The 19584-nt window shown below is 41.2% G+C and overlaps 1 protein-coding gene across 3 annotated transcripts in view; it reads right to left on the bottom strand.

The window, feature by feature from the left end:
- The window catches only part of USP24 (ubiquitin specific peptidase 24), a 134203-nt gene extending 115407 nt beyond the window's left edge, over positions 1–18796 (bottom strand). For 2 of the 3 annotated variants that reach the window (XM_078073094.1, XM_078073095.1), the window contains exon 1: positions 18114–18792. In XM_078073094.1, coding sequence (XP_077929220.1) covers positions 18114–18434 — 321 coding nt within the window. In that variant the 5' untranslated portion in view covers positions 18435–18792. Of the gene's footprint in view, positions 1–18113 lie in introns of all 3 variants that reach the window. The other variant, XR_013448171.1, reaches the window with a different exon arrangement.
- Between the last annotated feature and the right edge of the window lie 788 nt (positions 18797–19584).

The following is a 19584-nucleotide window of genomic DNA, read 5'->3' as shown; positions in this document are numbered from 1 at the left end:
AGAGATGCACAATTCTGTCACTAAGGCAATAAATAGAGAAATGAGCTTGCAAACAATTCCTGAATGTCACTTTTAACCTGAAAATTTTCTAACAACACTGAATCTTGTGTACTTATTTCATCACCTAAGAAAAATAATAGATGAGTTAATGTTGTTAAATTATGGTTTCTGAATAGGCCAGTTTAGGACTAAAATCAAAACAATTAACATTGTTGGATATATAATTTAGGCTATTTCCTAAATAATCTTACTTATGCCCAAAAATACAAATGAAAATATAAACAAAGCTTCTGTAACTCCCGTAATACTTCATAGTGCTATAAACCTGCTAGAAATTCAAATAGCTGTGATTACAATTTCATCTATTGGCAAACTGTTCAGAATAAGGCGTACTATTTACTATTTACTTACTTAAAAGGGCAACTTAATACTCAGTACTACGTATTTCCAACTTAGAAAGTTGGAAGTAAAGTCATAAAGTTTTTCATGGAATGGGCAAATGCTGTCACTATATAGTGTAAATCTACCTCCACAGTTTAGCGAGGATCTTTAGATTGAACAAGTAGGTTATTTTGACAAAAATATTTTTCCTTTTATATTTACAATTAGGTATGTTCATATATGTCACTACCCATATCCAGAAACTTGCTGGTTTGAAAAGTGCAGATAAACCAATGTAAATATAGGCACTACCTTAATTGGTGGCTGAGTACACAAAACAATATAATTTACTTAACCCTTCCAAATGAGCTTTAAAATAGCATTGCACAAACTTTTAAGTTATTAAGAGTTTAATATTTATTTTAGAAAACTACCTTCAAGTTTTAAAAAAGTCTTGAACTCAACAAGAATGTATTATTAAAATTTAAGCCTTCTTTGTTCAAAGAAGCAAAACCTACTCAAGTAGGCATGGCCTGTTAGTTTAGAGATAACCTCCTATCTGCCCACTGACTCAACAAATACAGATAAAGAAAATTACTCAACTTAAAGGAGAGGAGGCTGGAAATGTGGCATCAAGTTTCTTTTAACACTAAATTCAATTACTGAGCTATTTTATTAGCCAACAATGTACTCAAGAGAGTGTCTACATTTCCGATTAATGTACGGAAAAATGAAGATGCCTAATCTCCATGATTTCTAAAATCAGATTATCTAAAATAAACAAATCGCATCATATATGTTAAGCACTTAAGGAAAAACACGAAAACATGAAGATTTGATCCCAAGTCATGAATTTATTTTTTTTAAAGATTTTATTTATGGGGGGAGAGAGAGAGAGAGAAAGAGAGAGAGAGGAGGGACAGAGGGAGGAAGCAGACTCCCCGCTGAGCAGAGAGCCGACACGGGGCTCCATCCCAGAACCCTGAGATCATGACCTGAGCCAAAGGCAGACGCTTAACCGACTGAGCCCTCCAGGTGCCCTTCCAAGTCATGAATTTATAACATTCACTAAATCTTGAGATTGTCAGTCTTTTTCAAAGTAATTCAGAGACAGTAATGTGCAGATCTGACACTCCTTCTGTTATTTCAGACTAGAGAAAATGATTCCTAAAATACTGACTGCTTCTTGGAAAAAGAGGGATGATGGACAAGTGTGCAGGCAGTCCCCAAGTTACTAATACATTGTGTCTCAAGCCTGTTCGCAAATTGTTTTTCTTGGAATTCACGTTCATTCTGTTATAAGTAGCAGAGAATTTCCTAACTTTTCCACAAAAGCTGACATTTCTCATGGTCCCTTTCTTTCATAACTCTTAGTGGTTATTCATGTATTTAGATTATATAGAAACAAGGTTTTCGGGAGAAGTTGTCATCTTATATAGTTGAACGCTGAACAACACAGGTTTGAACTGCATGGGTCCACTTTGATAAATACAGTAAGTACTGTCAGTGTGTTTTCTCTTCCTTATGATTTGAAATAACATCTCCTCCCTAGCTTATTTAATTGTAAAAATATAGTATATGACACATAAGACATGCAAAATAGGTGTTAATCAACTTTTTAAGTTATTAGTTAAGGTCAACAGGCTATTAGGAGTAAAGTTTTGGGGGAGTCAAAAGTTACATGTGGATTTTCAACTGTGCAGGTGGTGTTTCTCAACCTTGTTTTCATTATCACTCCTTCAAGGAGTTTTTTTCAACACTTTCTCCCCAATCATCCCATCTCTGTTAATTAAATACTGCAGAATAAAATTGTGTTGGATAGGGTTGGGATTTGGAGCAAACCACTGTAATAGCTAAGATTTTTTTTTCACCCCTCAAGAGCTAATTTTTGTCTCCTTTGGAGTGCTACTAGCCCTTTTGAGAACGCATAGTCTAATGGTTTAATTTTTAATTTTTATTTTTTTAAGATTTATTTATTTGAGAGAGAGAGAGAGAATGTGTGTGCAGGTGGGAGGAGGGGCAGAGGAAAATAATCTCAAGCAGACTCCCCGTTGAGCATGGAGCCTGACGCAGGGCTTAATCTCACCACGCTGAGATCATGACCTGAGCAAAAACCAAGGGTCGGACGCTTAACTGACTGAGCCACCCAGGTGCCCTAGTCTAATGATTTAAATACCATCTCTAAGCTGAAGGCTCTCACAGTTTAGCTCCAGTATAGACATCTTCCTTTGACTCCAGGCATCCATCCAACTCCCTCTTTGATACCTCCACTAGGATATTTAATAAGCATCTTAAATTAATATGCCCAATTACAAACTCTGGATCTTTCCTACAAGATCATGTCATCTTCCTATTCAGAACCCTCAAGGCTTGCCTTCCTCATTCTGACAAAAAGGCATCATCACAGTTGCCTCTGAGGCCCTCGTGAGGATCTGCCCTCTCAGCTCTGACTTCATCTCCTGCTCTTCCCCTCCTTCCTAAGTTCCAGCTATATTGGCCTGCCTTCCTTGTGCTTAGCAGGAGTTGGCAAAGTACTGTCCACTCTCTCGTTCTGTAAATCAAGTTGTATCAGAACACAGACCCTCCTACTGGTGGATGTCATCCATGGCTGCTTTCGCACTACAAGGTAGAGCTGAGCAGCTGCAACAGAGACTGTATGACGTGCAGAGCCTAAAATATTTACTATCTGGCCCTTTACAGAACAAGTTTACTGAGCTCTGGCTTGGGAGTGCTGACCCCTCAGACAACCATGCAGCTTGCTCCCTCACCCTCTTCAGGTCTTTGCTCAAATATGGCGTCTCAGTGAAGCCTTCCCTGAATAACCGATTTTTAAGAGCAGCCCTGCCATACCCAGCCCCAGTCCAGCATGCTCACCCTGCCCCTCCCTGCTCTGTTTTTCTCTAGAGCACTTTTCTTTTTTCTTTTTTTTTTTTTGCAAAACTCAACACACCTTTATTTCACACCCACTGCAACCCAGACCGGGCAGACAAGTAAGTACGCTGTGTTACAGCCACGATCAAGATGACTTTCCTCCATTTGGTAGGTCACTGAAAACCCCGCACATTTAAATAAAAATCACATAAAAGATTCCTAGAGAAACTGCCCTAGCGATAGATTTCCTCTTTAGAGCACTTTTCATCTGACATTCCATGCTTTACTTAGTTATCCTGTTTGTTATCCGCCTCCCCAAACCTAGAATATAAGCTTCACCAGGGCAGAATTTTTGTTTTATTTGTTGCATTATCTCCAACAGTCCCTGATACAGAGTAGGTGCTCAATCAATTTTGGTGAATGGATGGATGTTAAGCACCTGATAAATCCTTATGAAGTAAAAGAGAAGGGAAGGGACTCTAGGCACAGAGAACTGTGTGGGTGAGGGTCTGCCACCAAAGAGAGAGAGTAGCACAACTAAAGTGCCTTCCTCTATTTCCAAACATCAGACACTGAGGTGTGTTAAACTTTATCTACTTACAGGTTTGGCGTCGCAGTTAGATCATGTTACTCAGTGACAGGAGCTACATCCTGTCTCCACCCTACTTCCAATGTCTAAACGTTTATCTGATACCTGATTCTCTTCGACATCCCCAGAAAATCCCAGAGCCTCTGACTAAATATGTCCAAGTGACCAGGAGCTTATAACATTTTGAGACTACATTCTTAGGCGAGACTTGGTATCTCCATACTTCAGTTTCATCTATAAAATGAAAATGCTTACCTATAGATCCAAGATCCCTTCTGGCTCTAAAAATGCTAAAATTCTATAACAGAATAAAGATGACTGAAAGTACAGTCATACTAAAGGGGAACAAATTATGTCATGGAAGAAGTTAATACTTTTGTTCAGTTTTCCTTATTACCTTAATAGATAATGATAAAACTTCCTTGTGTATTTTTCAATTATAAAATCTTTAAAAAATACAGTAAGAGAATTGGGCTGTTTCTAAAAATGTCAGTCTCAAAAGACTAAAGAGATATAAAGACTATTCTAGAATCGACATTAAAGGGACATAATCACTAAATGCAATGCATTATCTTTGATTCAATCCTGGGTTATATTTTAAAATGTCTACAAAGGATATTTTTGGTACAAGTGGGGAAATCTAAATATGAACTAAATAATGGAGAATATTAATATATCATTGTTAAATTCCCTTGCTGAGATAATGGTATTGTGGTTCTGTAGGAGAATGTCTTTGCCCTTAGGGGATCCATACTGAAGTATTCAGGAGTCAAGTGTCATGGTGTTTATAACTTATTGTCAAGAGGTTCAGGGAAAAAAAAGTGTATATGTGTATGTGTGTGCACACGCGCGTGCAGTTGTATGTGTGTGTGTGCCTTCAGAGAGAGGAGAGCTAAAGCAAATGTGACAAAATGTTTGCAAATGTTGAATCAAAGTGAAGGGTACACAAGTGTTCATCGTACTGCTGTTTCTGTAGGTTGGAAATCGTTCAAGATGAAAACTTGGGAAAATACAGCTAATATACAAACCAAATTACATCCACATTGGATTTGTAGTTGACCTCAGAACATGTACCTTTTCTAACACTTTATTAAGTACTCTTACCTAATCCTCCCCACTCCGGCAGAATCTCCTAGGATGGCTGGAGGCTCTGCTGGGGATAAGCTATTCTGAAAAAGCAGCCCAACCGATTCTGATCTGGTGCTGGCCATCCTTACCCACCATTCAAAACCACTGCAATGGCTGTAAGCTCCTTAAAAGCAGGAACTGTGTTTTAGCAACCAGAGGCCAGACTAGAGCCAAAGGCATTCAATAAATATTTGTTCAGTGTTAAACAAATGGTTCCCATACTACTGTTTCTTTCCTCCTCCTACTTCCCCTCTACACATCTCCCCCCCCCACCCCGATATTGGGATGAGAAAAGAGGGGTAAAAAATGAACAACATCTTAATAGCTTTCTTTCAAAATAAACTTGCTTAGATTAATAGTAACATCATTATTATTATTTGTGATAAATGAAACAAATAAATAGGACAAGCTGAAACAAAAACTAACAATAAAAATCAGTTTCCTGTTTTAATTCCACTGATTGCATGTTTTCCCTTTCTTCTCCAAAAATGACAATCTCTGCAATAATCTTCTCCTTACTGAAGTAGAGCTCAACAAAGCCATGTAACAAAACTAAAAACAGACTGGCGATCAGTCCTACCTAAGGCTAAAAAAAGGTTTGTTTCTTTTAGCAGCCATCATGTTTTTTCCTGAGTGCAATATTTTTCTATGTGAGCTATAGGACAATTTATAAAGCACAGGGAGTGGTACTGAATACCAAAGTTCAAATTTCATGTGTTACGTCCAACATGCCCGTTTTAATGACTGGCAATAGTTCAAAAAAAGTTCCTTTCCACAAACTGTAAAACAAGGTAAATACCACAACAGAAATCTGCTCCAGGACGACCCAACTGCTGGTATTGCCTTCAAGCTATGGAGGTTATTTGAGGCAAGATTAGCTTTCAGAGGCGACGTGATACACTTGAATGAAGGAAAATGTGTTCCAGAACGGTGATGCGAACTCTGTGTTTTCCAGATCAGATTCTTTCATTTAATTTAGTATCTCCTATGTCGAGTGTTACCCTGAACTTCATGGGAAATGCAGAAGATCAGACCCTGTCCTCAAAAGACCCACAGTTCAGTCTGGGTGACAAGTAGATGAGTAATTCCAATGTGACAGATAAATGCTGTGGCAGAGGAACATAAGTCTCTATTCAAAGTCAAGGAGGGACTTTTAACTCGGAAGAACAGAAGAATAAATGGGGGTAAAAGAGTGGAAGGTCTCAAGCCCTACTAGCAAACCGTTAGCAAATCTGATTGACAGTGCATGCCCTAGGTTAGCATTTGGAGTGCCCCAGGACTGGCTGGACCAAAATAAGGATAGTGTTCATTACCTATCTCCGTCAACTGCGCGCCTGTATGAAATCTACTTTGTAGAGGAAGGATCGAGTGCAGGGATCACGTGGATGACACACAGGCAGCACTGCGGACTAACTCCCATAGTCCAATATGGCTAAAGAAGGGGAAAGAGGGACAAGGAGGACATGCTGGGTAGGAGAAAAGGCATGTGCACAGGCAAGGAGTCGTTAAAAAACAAAAACAAAAACAAAAAAACCCTGGCATATTTTAAGGCTGATTTTTTGAAGTTATTCTCTAAGAGTTAATCAATATACACTGTTTTATTTCTGTGTTCATTAAAATAAATCATCTGAGGCAACTGTTACGTTTTTAGCATATTAATACCTTTCCAAGTTATCATTCAAAATGTTTAATTTCAAACCTACAAGTGTATAATACATCCCAGTTGATATTTATAATAAACACTGTATTTGATACACAGAGAAAAAAAATTTTTTTTTTTTAAAGATTTTATTTATTTATTTGACAGAGAGACAGCGAGAGTAGAACACAAGCAGGGGGAGCGGGAGAGGGAGAAGCAGGCTTCCTGCTGAGCAGGGAGCCCGATGCGGGGCTCGATCCCAGGACCCTGGGACCATGACCCTGGGACCATGACCTGAGCTGAAGGCAGACGCTTAACCGACTGAGCCACCCAGGCGCCCCGAGAAAAAAAAATTTAAGGAAGTAAAAGATACACACTTAAAAAAAATTAGGCGGCATAGCATTTCAAGAGATTTGCATATTGACTATTAGGCTTATTTTTAAGTACCCAATGCACGGGTGCAACTGTGGATAGACTCAGGAGTTCAGTAATCTTTGTCAGCTGTACAAGGACGCTAAGTAGACAGACACACACCTTCACAAGTGACAGCACTGCTCAGCCTTCCCTTCCTCAACCCTTACCACCTTCTATAAACACCAGTACCCATGGACATTAAAAAATGCTAAATGAGAAAGCAAGATAAAAAGTTTAAGGGGGAAAAATGGATCAAATGTCAAGTCTGCCCACTTAATCCAAACTAATATCTAACAGAGGAAACAGCAGTGATTCAAATACAGTGAGTTTATGAGGAAGGATATATTAAAGATGACCTGCAGTCAGACTTCCTCATGCCACAAAGCGTGGTAAAGAACACAAAACACACATCAAGAGGTGGAAGGCTATGCTCCCTTCCGGACTTTGCTCATGATCCAGGGTCAAGGTCCTCATCCCTAAATTGACAAGATTTTTAACACCACAAGATCCCTATGGTCCCTTCCAGCTCTGAGCAAATCTTCCATTTTAATCCTTAAATTTACAACTTTCAATTCTGTTGCTTAGAATAGGGAGAGGGGAAGGCAGGAAATAGTTCTACAGATAATTTTTCTGTTTTATAAAGTGTATCTTGCTAAGTATTCTTGATACTAGTCTCCCATATTATAATATGAACTGGGTGAATCCCTGGTAATTCTGCATTGATCCTCATCTTTGATCCCCCCTTAACAAATGCTTGGAATTTCTCTACCACAGATATGTTTTATATTCTCACCATAAAAACGTCAAAGTAATGAATAGCAAACAGGACCCGCTTGTTGTTCTCTACAGACGTCAGAGAACACATGTAACATGAACCAATCGTTTTTATGACACAAATTTTATATATTTTATGTGTGTGTGTGTGTGTGTGTGTGTGTATATGTATGTATATATTTTGAGGGGCATAATTTCAATACTGATAGTACCAACTGCTCAATAGATAACTGCCATTTTCTCAAAAACAAACAGGATGTACAAACTAATGAAATATAGGATGATCTGTGCTACTATAATTCAACAAAACATTTCAAATGAAGGAAATACCATGAAGAGTAAATCTTACAAAATGAGAATTACTAATATTTTTTAAGTATTATTTTAGCAAAGACAGTCCACTCCAGCATAAAACTGACCACAAACCCCAAAATACTAATAATAAATTAAGGATTTCTTATGTTACTAATCCCAGACAAGTTTTCATTACAGAGTTACTGCTATTTCTACCATCATAAATCTTTCTAAAACCAACCACATTGCTCTAGCTTTAAAATAGCTTCTTTTGTATTACTGACCATCACAAGGGATGTTTAGCCTGAAATCAGACCAATTCCTAATTTCTCGTTTCTGGGAAAAACATATACATTCATGATTTCTGGACAGAAAGTAACAGCATTTGACTGAAATAATTAACGCCATTCTCAGAAGAGATACTAGTTGAGAGAAACATCAACTACTAATATTAAAAATCCAACAAGTAAATAAATACAAATTCGGTACATTCCATGGCGCTAAAGAAGTATCACTTGAGAAAAATACCACTTGGTTTCCTGGCAATGGATACCACTATAAATCAAATTACATCACAAAAAATTCTTGAGGCACTATTCAAATGCTTTTGATAGATGTCAGCTCTTTCATATTTAACCCACAATTCTTCAAGGCCTCTAGTTTCTGAATTAGAACATCACAATTTATTACACTTAGAGCACAAGAAATCTACTGGCCTTGAAACTATAATAGAGAGGGGACTATGTGTGATTGGTTCACCATTACATTCCCAATACTGAGCTCAGTGCCTAGCACACAATCAGTGCTCAATAAAAACCTACTGAAAGAATGGCTATTTTATTATATGGGCTAATAACTGTTCTGTTGCTCTAACATTTTTAGTTTAATATCTGTTTTTACCATTGGAATTTGAATGTATCACTATTTCATATAAATCTAGAGTTTTTATCCTGAGAACTTCTTAACGATTTTCCATTTAATAAGAATACCAGAAATAGCCATCTCACCCTTTTAAAAATTGCAAAAAGACACGAGAGAGCACTGTACATTAAAGTATATATAAATGACAGAAAAAGTCAAGTGAGTGGAATGCTTCTTGGAAACAATGGATGAGATTGGGTCTGGAGCCTACCAAGAGCCCAACAATCCTGAGTAACACTGCTTAGGTCACAGGACACAGAGGTGACAAGGGAAGGCTGTGCTGGCCAGATGTGCACCTCTATTCCATACCTTTGGCAAAGCAAAACAAACAAAAACCCCTCTGCTCTAAACACGGCTGTTTTCAAAATACAGTCAGAGACATTTGAGGGTCTTTAAAAGCTGGCAAGCAATCCAAAGGCCAATTAAAACACACTGGAGTCGTCCAAAAGAATATGCTAAAACCAATTAACAAGGCAAAATGCTCTGAGATAATCGAGGGCAGGGGAGAGCGTGCAGAAAAGCAGCACAGGAAAAGCAACTAAATAGAAACTCCATTAAAGCTAAAGGAGGGCACGTACTGCATGGAGCACTGGGTGTTATACGAAAACAATGAATCATGGAACACTACATCAAAAACTAATAATGTACTGTATGGTGACTAACATAACATAATAAAATAAAATTTAAAATAAATAAATAAAATAAATAAATAAATAAATAAATAAAGCTTAACCTCGGACCCAAATTTGGAAAGTCCTACTGAATCACATCTTCCAGGCCACAGTTTTCTTATAACTAGAAATAAATGGAAACTAGTAAGTAGATAATCAATATGAATTCTAGATTAAAAGAAAATTATTCCCAGTGATATGCTAGGAAGTAATATCCTTTTTTCTATATTTCGGCTAGATAAAACACAAATTAAACCATTTTAATATTTAATTTTCCTCAATAGCAAAGTTTTAAAATAATTTTGGAGTCTAGGCAAAATTTTCCTAAGACTTGTGAAATCCTTTAGTCTTTTTTTTAAAGCTACTTTCATTTTAATGAACACCACAGTTTTGTTGGTCTTTTAAAATAAAGTTTATATACTTTTTAGAAGTTCATTAAAAATGAAAAAATAGAAACAGAATCACCTGTGGTCCCATCACCCAAAAATAATAGTATTAATACTTCAGCGCCAGCTTACTTTAAAAATTAAGTGTGTATATTTTCTGAGAGACCTCTTGGCTTTTAATTTCTCAAAGAAGTCAATGAATGAATGAAAAAAAAATAACCACAGGTATAGTCAAAGACCTCAGTTTTATAGATGGGAAAACTGAGGCTCAGGGAGGCAAACTGACTTGCCCAGTGATAACGTTAGCAGGCAACTGAACCCTGAACAAAATGTACCACCTCCCAAACCACTGGTGCAATACTCTTTCAAATGTCATTTGACTATTTATTTCATCTAAAATTTTCTTTCCACCCATTCATTCAGTTGTCTCTCTATCGAATCAGATATTGTGAGCTGGGGTGCCAGAGTCACAGAGATAAAGAGAGTCCGACTGTTCCTCAAGCCTAACGGAAAGACAGATACATATAAGGTAAACACATCTTTTTTTAACTAAAATATGATCACTGCTTTACTTTCACCTTAAGGAGATACAGCATTGGAGTTCACCTTTAAGAATGAATTGGTGTTAGCCAGGCAGATGGAAACTGGGGTTTGGGGGTGAGAGTGGGCCAAGAGATGGCCCCTGAACTGCAAAGCAGAGCATGGAACTGGAAGTCAGGAGGTACGACCAGATGGATAAGTATGGAGACCTTGAAAGAAAAGAAGTTTGGTTTTACCTATAGAAAATGAGGAAGCACCAAACATTTTTGAGCAAGGTTATCCTGTGACGTGACTAGAATCTGCATTGTAGAGAGATCATTCTGGCGCCAGTGAATGGCACAGAGAAAAGGTAAGAAAGGAACATGAACAAAGCCAGAGCAGTAACAGTGGGGACAGACAGAAGGGGCAGGAGAGACACTTAGGTCAGAATTAAGAGGCTATTCAATAAGAAGAGAAAATAAAGAATCCAGAATAAATTAAACAATTAACAGGCTATTGGATAAGAAAAGAAAATAAAGAATCCAGAATAAATTAAACAATTGCAAGATGACATTGCCATTTGCAGTGTAGAATATACCTTCATATTTTCTAAGATCTGAAGTATATTTTAAATAGTTACCAAAATGCTTCACTGTAGATTTCCAACTACAGGTTTCAGAAAGCAATTAAATTTTCCACCAAAACTGACAATACAGGGGTGAGAAATGAAAAGGAGGGGGGAAGCAAAAAATTAAAAAAAAAATGCGGACCTGTTTAGAAAAAGCTATATTCTAAAAGCACACAAAGCAGAAACTGAAGAGTCTTGGCAACAGAATGTCTGACCAATAAGTCTTTCTGAAAAAGATTTTAATTTCAGAAATCATTTTGGAAACCTACTGATAAAGAATGTACCATGTTGTTTACTAAGTTGTTTTTTTTTTTTTTTTATAAAATATTCCTAACATAAACACCTTAAACTTAAGTGAAAGCATCTTAAATAGTGTCAATTGAATTCTGTAACACAAATAACTGGCTGAGATACCACACGAAAGCAAACTGGGGGCTGGAACAAGGAAGCTCATCTTCCGAAGTGAGAAGACTTTGGGGGGCACCTATTTATCTGTAAGAGGAAAATCAAATCTTCAACTCAGTCCTGGGAAAAGATTCCACAGACCTCTGCTTTGTGGCTGAAGCATTTCAATTTCTGGAAAGGTTATCAGGGTAAAATTTGGACTTAATTGTGTTTAGCTCTTCTCTTCAGAACAAACAAAAATAAACCAAAACTACAATTCTATGTTCCATTAACCAGCTTAAAGTTAACTGGTAAAACAAGTACATTCCACTTCCCTTACACACACACACACACACACACACACACAAACACACACGAATAAAAAATATAAGCCACCAATAATGGAAGCTAGGTTTCCCACTCCTGGATAGAGAAGTGAACTCATAAACCTATCATAAAAACAAAATGGGTACAAAATACGTTGCCAAAAACTCACCACTGAGATTATCAACAATAAACAATAAATGATAACTCTAACTGCTAATATGCTAATTAATAAATAATGTTCATAAATCAACTGTGATTAAAAAAAGTTCCAATACTAAGCAATAAAAATTCCCATGATAATAATGAGAATGAGAATTACAAACCTAAAAAAGAAACTAAAACTCCCCAGAAGGTAGGTGAGATAAAACATTTACTCTTTTGAAAACGAAGCACAACTTTCTTAGCAGTGCCTGAGCAATCCAGAATCCTTAGACTGAAATGCCCTACGTGTCTGAATTTCCCAGGTACCTGAAACTTACCTCTTTATGCACCCAACCTTCTTCTTTCATTCTCTTGTTTAAAAACTAAAACCTTGCTAAACTGTACCACACATTCCTGACCCTTCTTAAACAGAGCGTACTGGAACATTTTCTTGGGTGCGGCATCACTAAAATCAGCTATCCTCTGGGGTCGTGAAGCACACAAAGCTGTCTCATACGGCCCCATACACACTAGCTGGCCTGCTTTGCTTGAGTCCTCTCTGAAAGTTTTCCTGTCCCCTCCTTTACCACAGAGCTGCTGCTTGTCACTTCTCACTACTGTCAAACGTGCTTTCTAAATGCTCATCACCTCGTGTTGGGACTGCTACAAACCCTTCTACTCTGCCACTTCTAATTTGATAGGAAACCTAATATTAAAATTTATTTGAACTACAAAAAAAACCCAAAAACAATACATAAGTGAAACGCATGTAGTGAATGCACTCAATATGTGGGGATGTTTTGAAATGGTTCAATCTTATGTATTTATGTGTTTACTTATTTCTCTCTGGGGTTCCAAATGGGAAAAAATTCCTGGAAAACTGAACTCCAGATATAAAAAGTATTACTTGGCTAAATCTTTCTAAATACAACAGTTCTTACTAGAAGTGAAAAATTTTCATCTTCACACTCGGATTCCAATAAAATCAATGTTACATGATATTTGGCCAGTAAGTACAAAAGTATGTAGTACACTGATATCTGCTATTTAAGTTGTACTGAAGCTGAAATCCTTTCTTCAAATTGTTAAAACATTAAAAAATTTGCTTTTCTGATATTGCACCTGGTTTTAAGCTAACAGCATTATTATGGTGTATAAACTGTCACTACCTACTATGATTTCACTAGAACTACACTCACCAACATACAAAAGGTACTTCCTTTGTGCCAAATTACACTCATTCTAACAGCATATGGCCAGGTAATTACAAAGTAAGAATTCAACTGTTAGATGAACTCACAGGCCTAATTCCCAAAGGAGATTCATATACTAGATTATAAAGAAATTCTTGTTGTAAAAATTAGGCTATGCTAATTAATTAACCTTGCAGATTCCCTATTTTTATTTCATCACTTTCAACTGATTTTTTGGAATTATTTTACTTTTTACTTTAAAACCTTTACATGGATTCTTCCTTTTTTTTTTTAATCAAATCATAGTAAGCCATGATTTGTAAGATCATGTATTCAAATCACTAATAATTAAAATTTATTTGATATTTATCCCACATTCAAATGTACTAGGATTGTTATATTCCAGGGGAAAAAGAACATGAATTTTAATATAAACTTTAATGTAAGGACTGATATTAAAATTTTAATTCATTTATAATTACCACATACTATCAAAGGAAAGAAAAAGAGGCAGAAATGAGGTAAGTTAAAGAACTACAAATTAATGTGATTTAGATATATTAGAGCAGGACCAACTTTGGGGCTCTAAAAAGAAACAAAAAAGCAATGAAATCTTGGAAATAATTCTGACAAAATACCTCAAGAAGGAAAGTCCACATTAAAATGGGAACAAAATAAGAGTTCCCAATATTTGTAAGATCACAGTATTAAATGTCACTTCTAGGAAGATTAGTTATCACAGAACTAGACAGCTAATAAAGGTATTTCTAGCTGTTAATTGAAATCTCCTTGAAAAAAAAATCTATTTCAGTATTTTCTAAAAGTTAAGACAATAATGAGTAAGTTACATTACACAATTGTTAAATTGTGTTAGATGCCCACAACAGCACCTGACTGATTTCTACTGATCCCCTGAACAGGATCACACTGCTTAGAAGATGGATTCTCCCAGCTCTCCAGCTCGGTGAAGGACAGAACCAGTAGTAGGCATGCCCTTAGCAGAGGCCAGCAGGGTAAAAAACAGTGAATAATTCTTTTTTTTTTTTAAGATTTTATTTATTTATTTGACAGAGAGAGACACAGCGAGAGCAGGAACACAAGCCAGGGGAGTGGGAGAGGGAGAAGCAGGCTTCCCACTGAGCAGGGAGCCGATGCGGGGCTCAATCCCAGGACCCTGGGATCATGACCTGAGCCACCCAGGCGCCCCAACAGTGAAGAATTCTGAGTGGGGTGTTAAACATCTGGATAAGTTATTTAGAGCAGCTGTTGAGATTTCAATCTCCTAAATAATAGAACAAACTCTTATCTGCCTTGGACAGGTTTTGAAGTAATGCTATTCAAAGTTTAAGCTGGACAGCTTCTCAAAATGCCTTCCAGACACTGAGACCATGAATTACATTTATCCAACAAGAGCAGTAACGACCAAACACAACTTGTGCAAAGCAATACCTTCACTTAATTGCAGGATATTGAAAAGGTGGCTTTCTGAGCGGTTTTATGTGTTCTCTTAGATATGTGGGTGTTCTGGGGTTTTTTTTCCCCCTGTTAGATATCTGGGCATTTTTGATCTGCATTCTTCTTGGTTTTTCTGAACCAGAAGTTAACTGCTTTTATTTTCCAAATTTTAATTTTTAAACCAAATCCTAATTACAGCATGGGCCCAAATTACTAAACTGATTTACCTACCTAACTACATGACCTTGGGAAGTTACTGCTTGTAAAATGAAGAGGCCTGCACTGAGAGCCACTAGAATGTAACCTTCATGTTCACTACTCTACTCCCACCCCCTCGGGGACATGGAAGGCACTGAATGTTTACTGGCTGTCCCCAAATGACAAATAAAAATGTAGTCATTTTTTTCTTTTTTCAACATTTATATTTTAATCTGTATATTCCCAAACGTTTTGAAGAGGACACTAAAGCCAAAATTTCCTGTGCATCAAAAATAACTTTACAGAATTTAAAATCAGGTACTCATTTTTTAAGAAATAAAACAGGTAGATTACACAAGAGCTGACAAACTTCACCTGGTTTGTTACACTTCCCTTTTCTTCCTCCCCATTAACCCATTGCTACATCCTGACCCCTCTTCATCTGAAAGGTATAGCTGGGAGGGAGAAAGTGCATGGGCCATGCAGGGAGAAGACCTGAGTTCTAGTCCCATTTCTTCCATTAACTGGCTCTGTGGGGACAAGTCACTTCCCCTTTGAGCCCTGCCAGTCTGTCTATTTAAACAAAGGAGCTGAACACATTACTAATTTCTAAAGCCTTCCACTTAAAGGATCTAATTCTTTCATTCCACCCATCATTCTACTCCTAATGCCATGATCCAGTGCTTGCCATATCATTCCTAGACTTGTTCAGCAGCCTCAAAATAGTCTCCCCCGCCTTTATTTTTCCTTCTTATCCTAAAATGAATTTGATCCTAAAACCACAAGTAGAGAAGAGTAAAAAGCACACTGTTCTTGAAATCAAGGAGCTCAGGTTCAAATCCAGACTGCCACCAACGAATTGTATCTCTAAAGCAGTGATGTTATGAACTATCTCGCTGAGGATTAAAAGAATGTATAAAGCACCTAATACAGTGCCCGACACGTTGGAGATGTTCAACAACGAGCACCCTGTCCGAGGTCCCAGGATCAAAAGGCTCAGTTTCCCAATGTCTATAGCAAGATGACCAACCAGTGAGGTGCACAGGTGGCGGGCAGGAGATTTGTAAAGCACAGGCAGAAACTGGGTTAAACGTTCTCCCCAGGCTCGCTGTGTACCAGTAGTGTGTCTGCCTGTAGCCTGCCAATATGCTTCTGGGTAAAGCAGCCTCAGCCACCAGCCCCTCCTGGACTCGAGCCTCCCCAGGCCAAATCCACAGGGCAAGAGCAAATGAAAACTTGACATCATTCTTCAAAAAGATACAGATTCTCTGGATTTTACCTGAAAGCAAACTCCTCAGCCTGTCATTCATGTGAAAAGAAGCCAGGCCCATTTCTTTGTACTTAAATCTATAGGCAGTACAGTTAATGTTGGAGTACCACCAAGCATTATTTAACTTAATTTTTCAATTATAGGCAATGAAAAGGTGTGACCAAGGAAAAAAAGAATACAATTTCTCACAAAATGAGGATACACTGAATTTCACAGTTATACCAATACCTTCAGAGAAAGCAATGGCTTTCTTGATTTCAAAACTGGGTCAAAACTGGAATGAGCAAGTAGAGGAGTGATGGGGACTCGAAAAGAGAAGCTCATTTCTTAAAGTGACTTAAGTACAGTTCCTTAATTATGTGGGATTGTTGTCCTAAATGAGGAATAGTAACAATCTCTGCTTTCATACACTAGTCAATGATACAGCCAAGTTACAGCGTAACTGAGGGCAATCAATCAAGTGCGTGGAAGTCTGGGAACCTAAGAAATCTTGTGAAGAAACCTGCTTTTTTGAAGTGCCACCTTCTTTTCCAAGCTACTTCATTCAGCCCAAGCGACTGCTGCAAAAGCACGTAATTAAAAGCATAGAACACAATTTAGGAAAAATTCTTTCAGAAGGCTTAGCTTAAGAATTAACCAAACTCATATCTCCATTTAAAAACACAAGCCCACTAATCTGAGCTCTGAGCTCTTCTGGGATCAGGCCAAGCTGCTCTACTTGTCCACCCAAAATGCACTATCCAACGAATCTGACCAAAATTCTTGACATGAGCTGCCATTTTCCTGCAAAGCAATTATTTCTCAGGCCCTGGTGCTTCTGGTTGATCTTTTTAAAAATTGGTTAAAGTCGGTTTTCTTCCCCATGTTCTTTGCTCACATCCCAAACAGGCCTGATTTTCTCCACCCAGACTTGAGATCTGTGCTCAGAGCCATTCGCCTAGATGGCCCTTTCTCCTTAACAGACTCCTCCACTCCTCATTTCTTTCCCACCCTGTTCCCTGTCCTTCTGCACAGCACCCTCAGTATGACTGCAATCCCTTTTCACCTCTAGTTTTCTCTCATTTCTGACCTTGCCTATGACCAGTACTCTCCTTACCTAGACCTGGTCCCAGTTTCACCCTCCAATGAATTCCAGGCCTCCTCAGTGCCTGTTCCTGACCTGGCCTCTGACCTCTAACCTCCTCTTTCCAATGCCCACCTGGCCTTATTAACGTCGGTCCCCCCAATCCAGACCTTACTGCAGCTAGCCCCCTCCCCCACCTTGTATCAATTCCTGTCATCCCGCGTCCGTGCCCAGTCCCTCTTCATTTTTAGACCCTGTCCAATCTCCTCTCTTTCTGGCCCTTGACTAAAACCCAAATCTCATTCCTAACACCAGCAGTCCTCCCCTGACCCTAGCAAAGGCCACTACTCTGGCTGGCCCATCCCACTTTTTCTCTGACTCCGAACCTGGTGCCTCCCCCACTCTCACTGAAAGCCGAAGCCACGAAATCGCCGACCCTAGCCTAGCCTACTAGTACCCCGTTTCTGACCACTGATACACGCGTCCTCCCCATCACACACTCCAGGCTAACGCGTCAGTTCTCGCCCATCGCAGGTTACTAGCCTTGGACCCTCCTCCTATCCCCGACCCGCCGGCCCTGCGGCGTGCTTAGCCCGAAGCCCACGGGACCCCTCCACACCCTGCCGCGCAGCCCTACCCCGCGTCCCTAAAGCCCATTCAGCTCCTCCCCTAGGGGTCCCTCTCCCCACTTGACCCCGGTCCGGTGACCTCCGCCCTCGCCGAGTCCGGGGCTCCATTCTCTCGGTTTCCGAGCTAACCCCCGCCCCCTAAACGCCCTCCGCACTCCCAGCCCAGTGGGGTGTGTCCCCCTGCCCATGGAATTCCGGCCAGTGGCCTCTCTCGCGGGGTCACGGTCGCCCTCCTCACCTCGGCGTCCACCACCTCGTGGTAGGCGGGCGGGGGGTCGAAGCCGCCGCCGCCCCCGGTGCTCCCGCCGCGGGAGGGGCCGCCGCCGCCGTCGCCGCCGCCGTCGCCCCGAGATCCCCCGCCGGGCCCGGGGCTGGGGCCGCCGCCGCTGTCCATGGGCTCGTAGCCGCCGTAGTCGAGGCCTGGCCGCTCGTTGGTGAGCAGCGCCACGGCCTCGTTGATGTCGTTCTTGGCTAGCCGCAGGGCCTTGCGGATGGTGGCGGGGTCCGAGAAGCCCATGCACAGCAGCGTGGTCATGTGCTGCTCCTCCTCCGATTCCATGGCTCGGGCCTCCGGGCCGCGCCGGCCGGCGGGCAGCGAAGCTACGGCTCTCCGGCCTGGCGGGCCGCGCGGCGCTCCCTCCGCGCCGCCCCCGCGCCCGAGCGGACCCCTGCGCTGCCGGCCTGCGCGCTCTGCAGCCGCCGGGCCAGGCTGGGCGCGGGCGTGGACGCCGCGAGCCGAGCGAGGGCGGTGGGGCGCTCAGGCGCGGCGGCGGCCCGGCCCAGCCCTGCGCGCCGCCATGTTGGCCTCCTCCTCCGCCTGCGCCTCCGCCTCCGCCTCCTCCGGCCCGCGGGGCCGCGCCTCCGCTCCCGGAAGCGGCCCGGGCCGCCCCAGGCTCGCCGAGGACGGGCGCGGGTGGTGGTTGGGGGCGGGGGGGCGACTTTTTTTTTTTTCTTCCACTTAGACAGCAAAGGGAGGGGCCGCGCTGCGGCGCGTCTCTAGGGTGAAAGGGCCGCCCAGACGCCCGGGCGGAGGTGAGGGAGGGTCCTCGGCCGTTGCCACCGCCCGCCCATTTCTCCAGCAACAGGTCCCCGCGGGAGCGGGACGGGCGGGGGCGAAGTGCAGCTCACTGCACTGAACGTCCCCGAAGTCCCCACGCCGTCGGTCTGGCCCAGCCCTGACGGCGGTTCCTCCCGCCTCGCACCCCGAAGCTGCTCAGAGCCCCAGCGGGACTCCCCTCCAGGCCTGGCTCGCCCCCGCCCGCCCGAGACGTACCCCATCCCGGGTGGGATTCATTCGGCTGCGGCTGCACTTCGCCGCCGGCGCGGCCTGAAATGCGCCGCAGTCAGCCCACGGAAATTCGCCCGCCGCGCTGCCTGAAATACACCCCAACGCCCACCTCAATTCATGCCCACACCGGGCACATGGACCCACCCGGGCCGAAAATCACCCCCACGTAACTCGACCCAAATCCCTCCAAGTCCCACTGACATCACCCCAACCCGGCTGAAATTGACTCCCAGCCCTCACTGAATGTTCCTTCCGTCACTGGCCACCTGCACCCACCAAACGTGACCGAACTCTACCAAACTCTTAACACTGAAAAACCCTGGGCGTCTGAAACGTATTTTTAGGACCCATACTCTAAATCCCAGCGCTCTCTACGAAAACCTCCGAAAAACCCAGGCTGCATCCCATGCCGGCCACAGAC

Source organism: Halichoerus grypus, chromosome 5 (genome assembly GCF_964656455.1).
Source record: "Halichoerus grypus chromosome 5, mHalGry1.hap1.1, whole genome shotgun sequence".
Lineage (NCBI taxonomy): Eukaryota > Metazoa > Chordata > Mammalia > Carnivora > Phocidae > Halichoerus > Halichoerus grypus.
The sequence above is the reverse complement of the archived record's forward strand: the minus strand, read 5'-3'. Positions and strand labels throughout refer to the sequence as shown.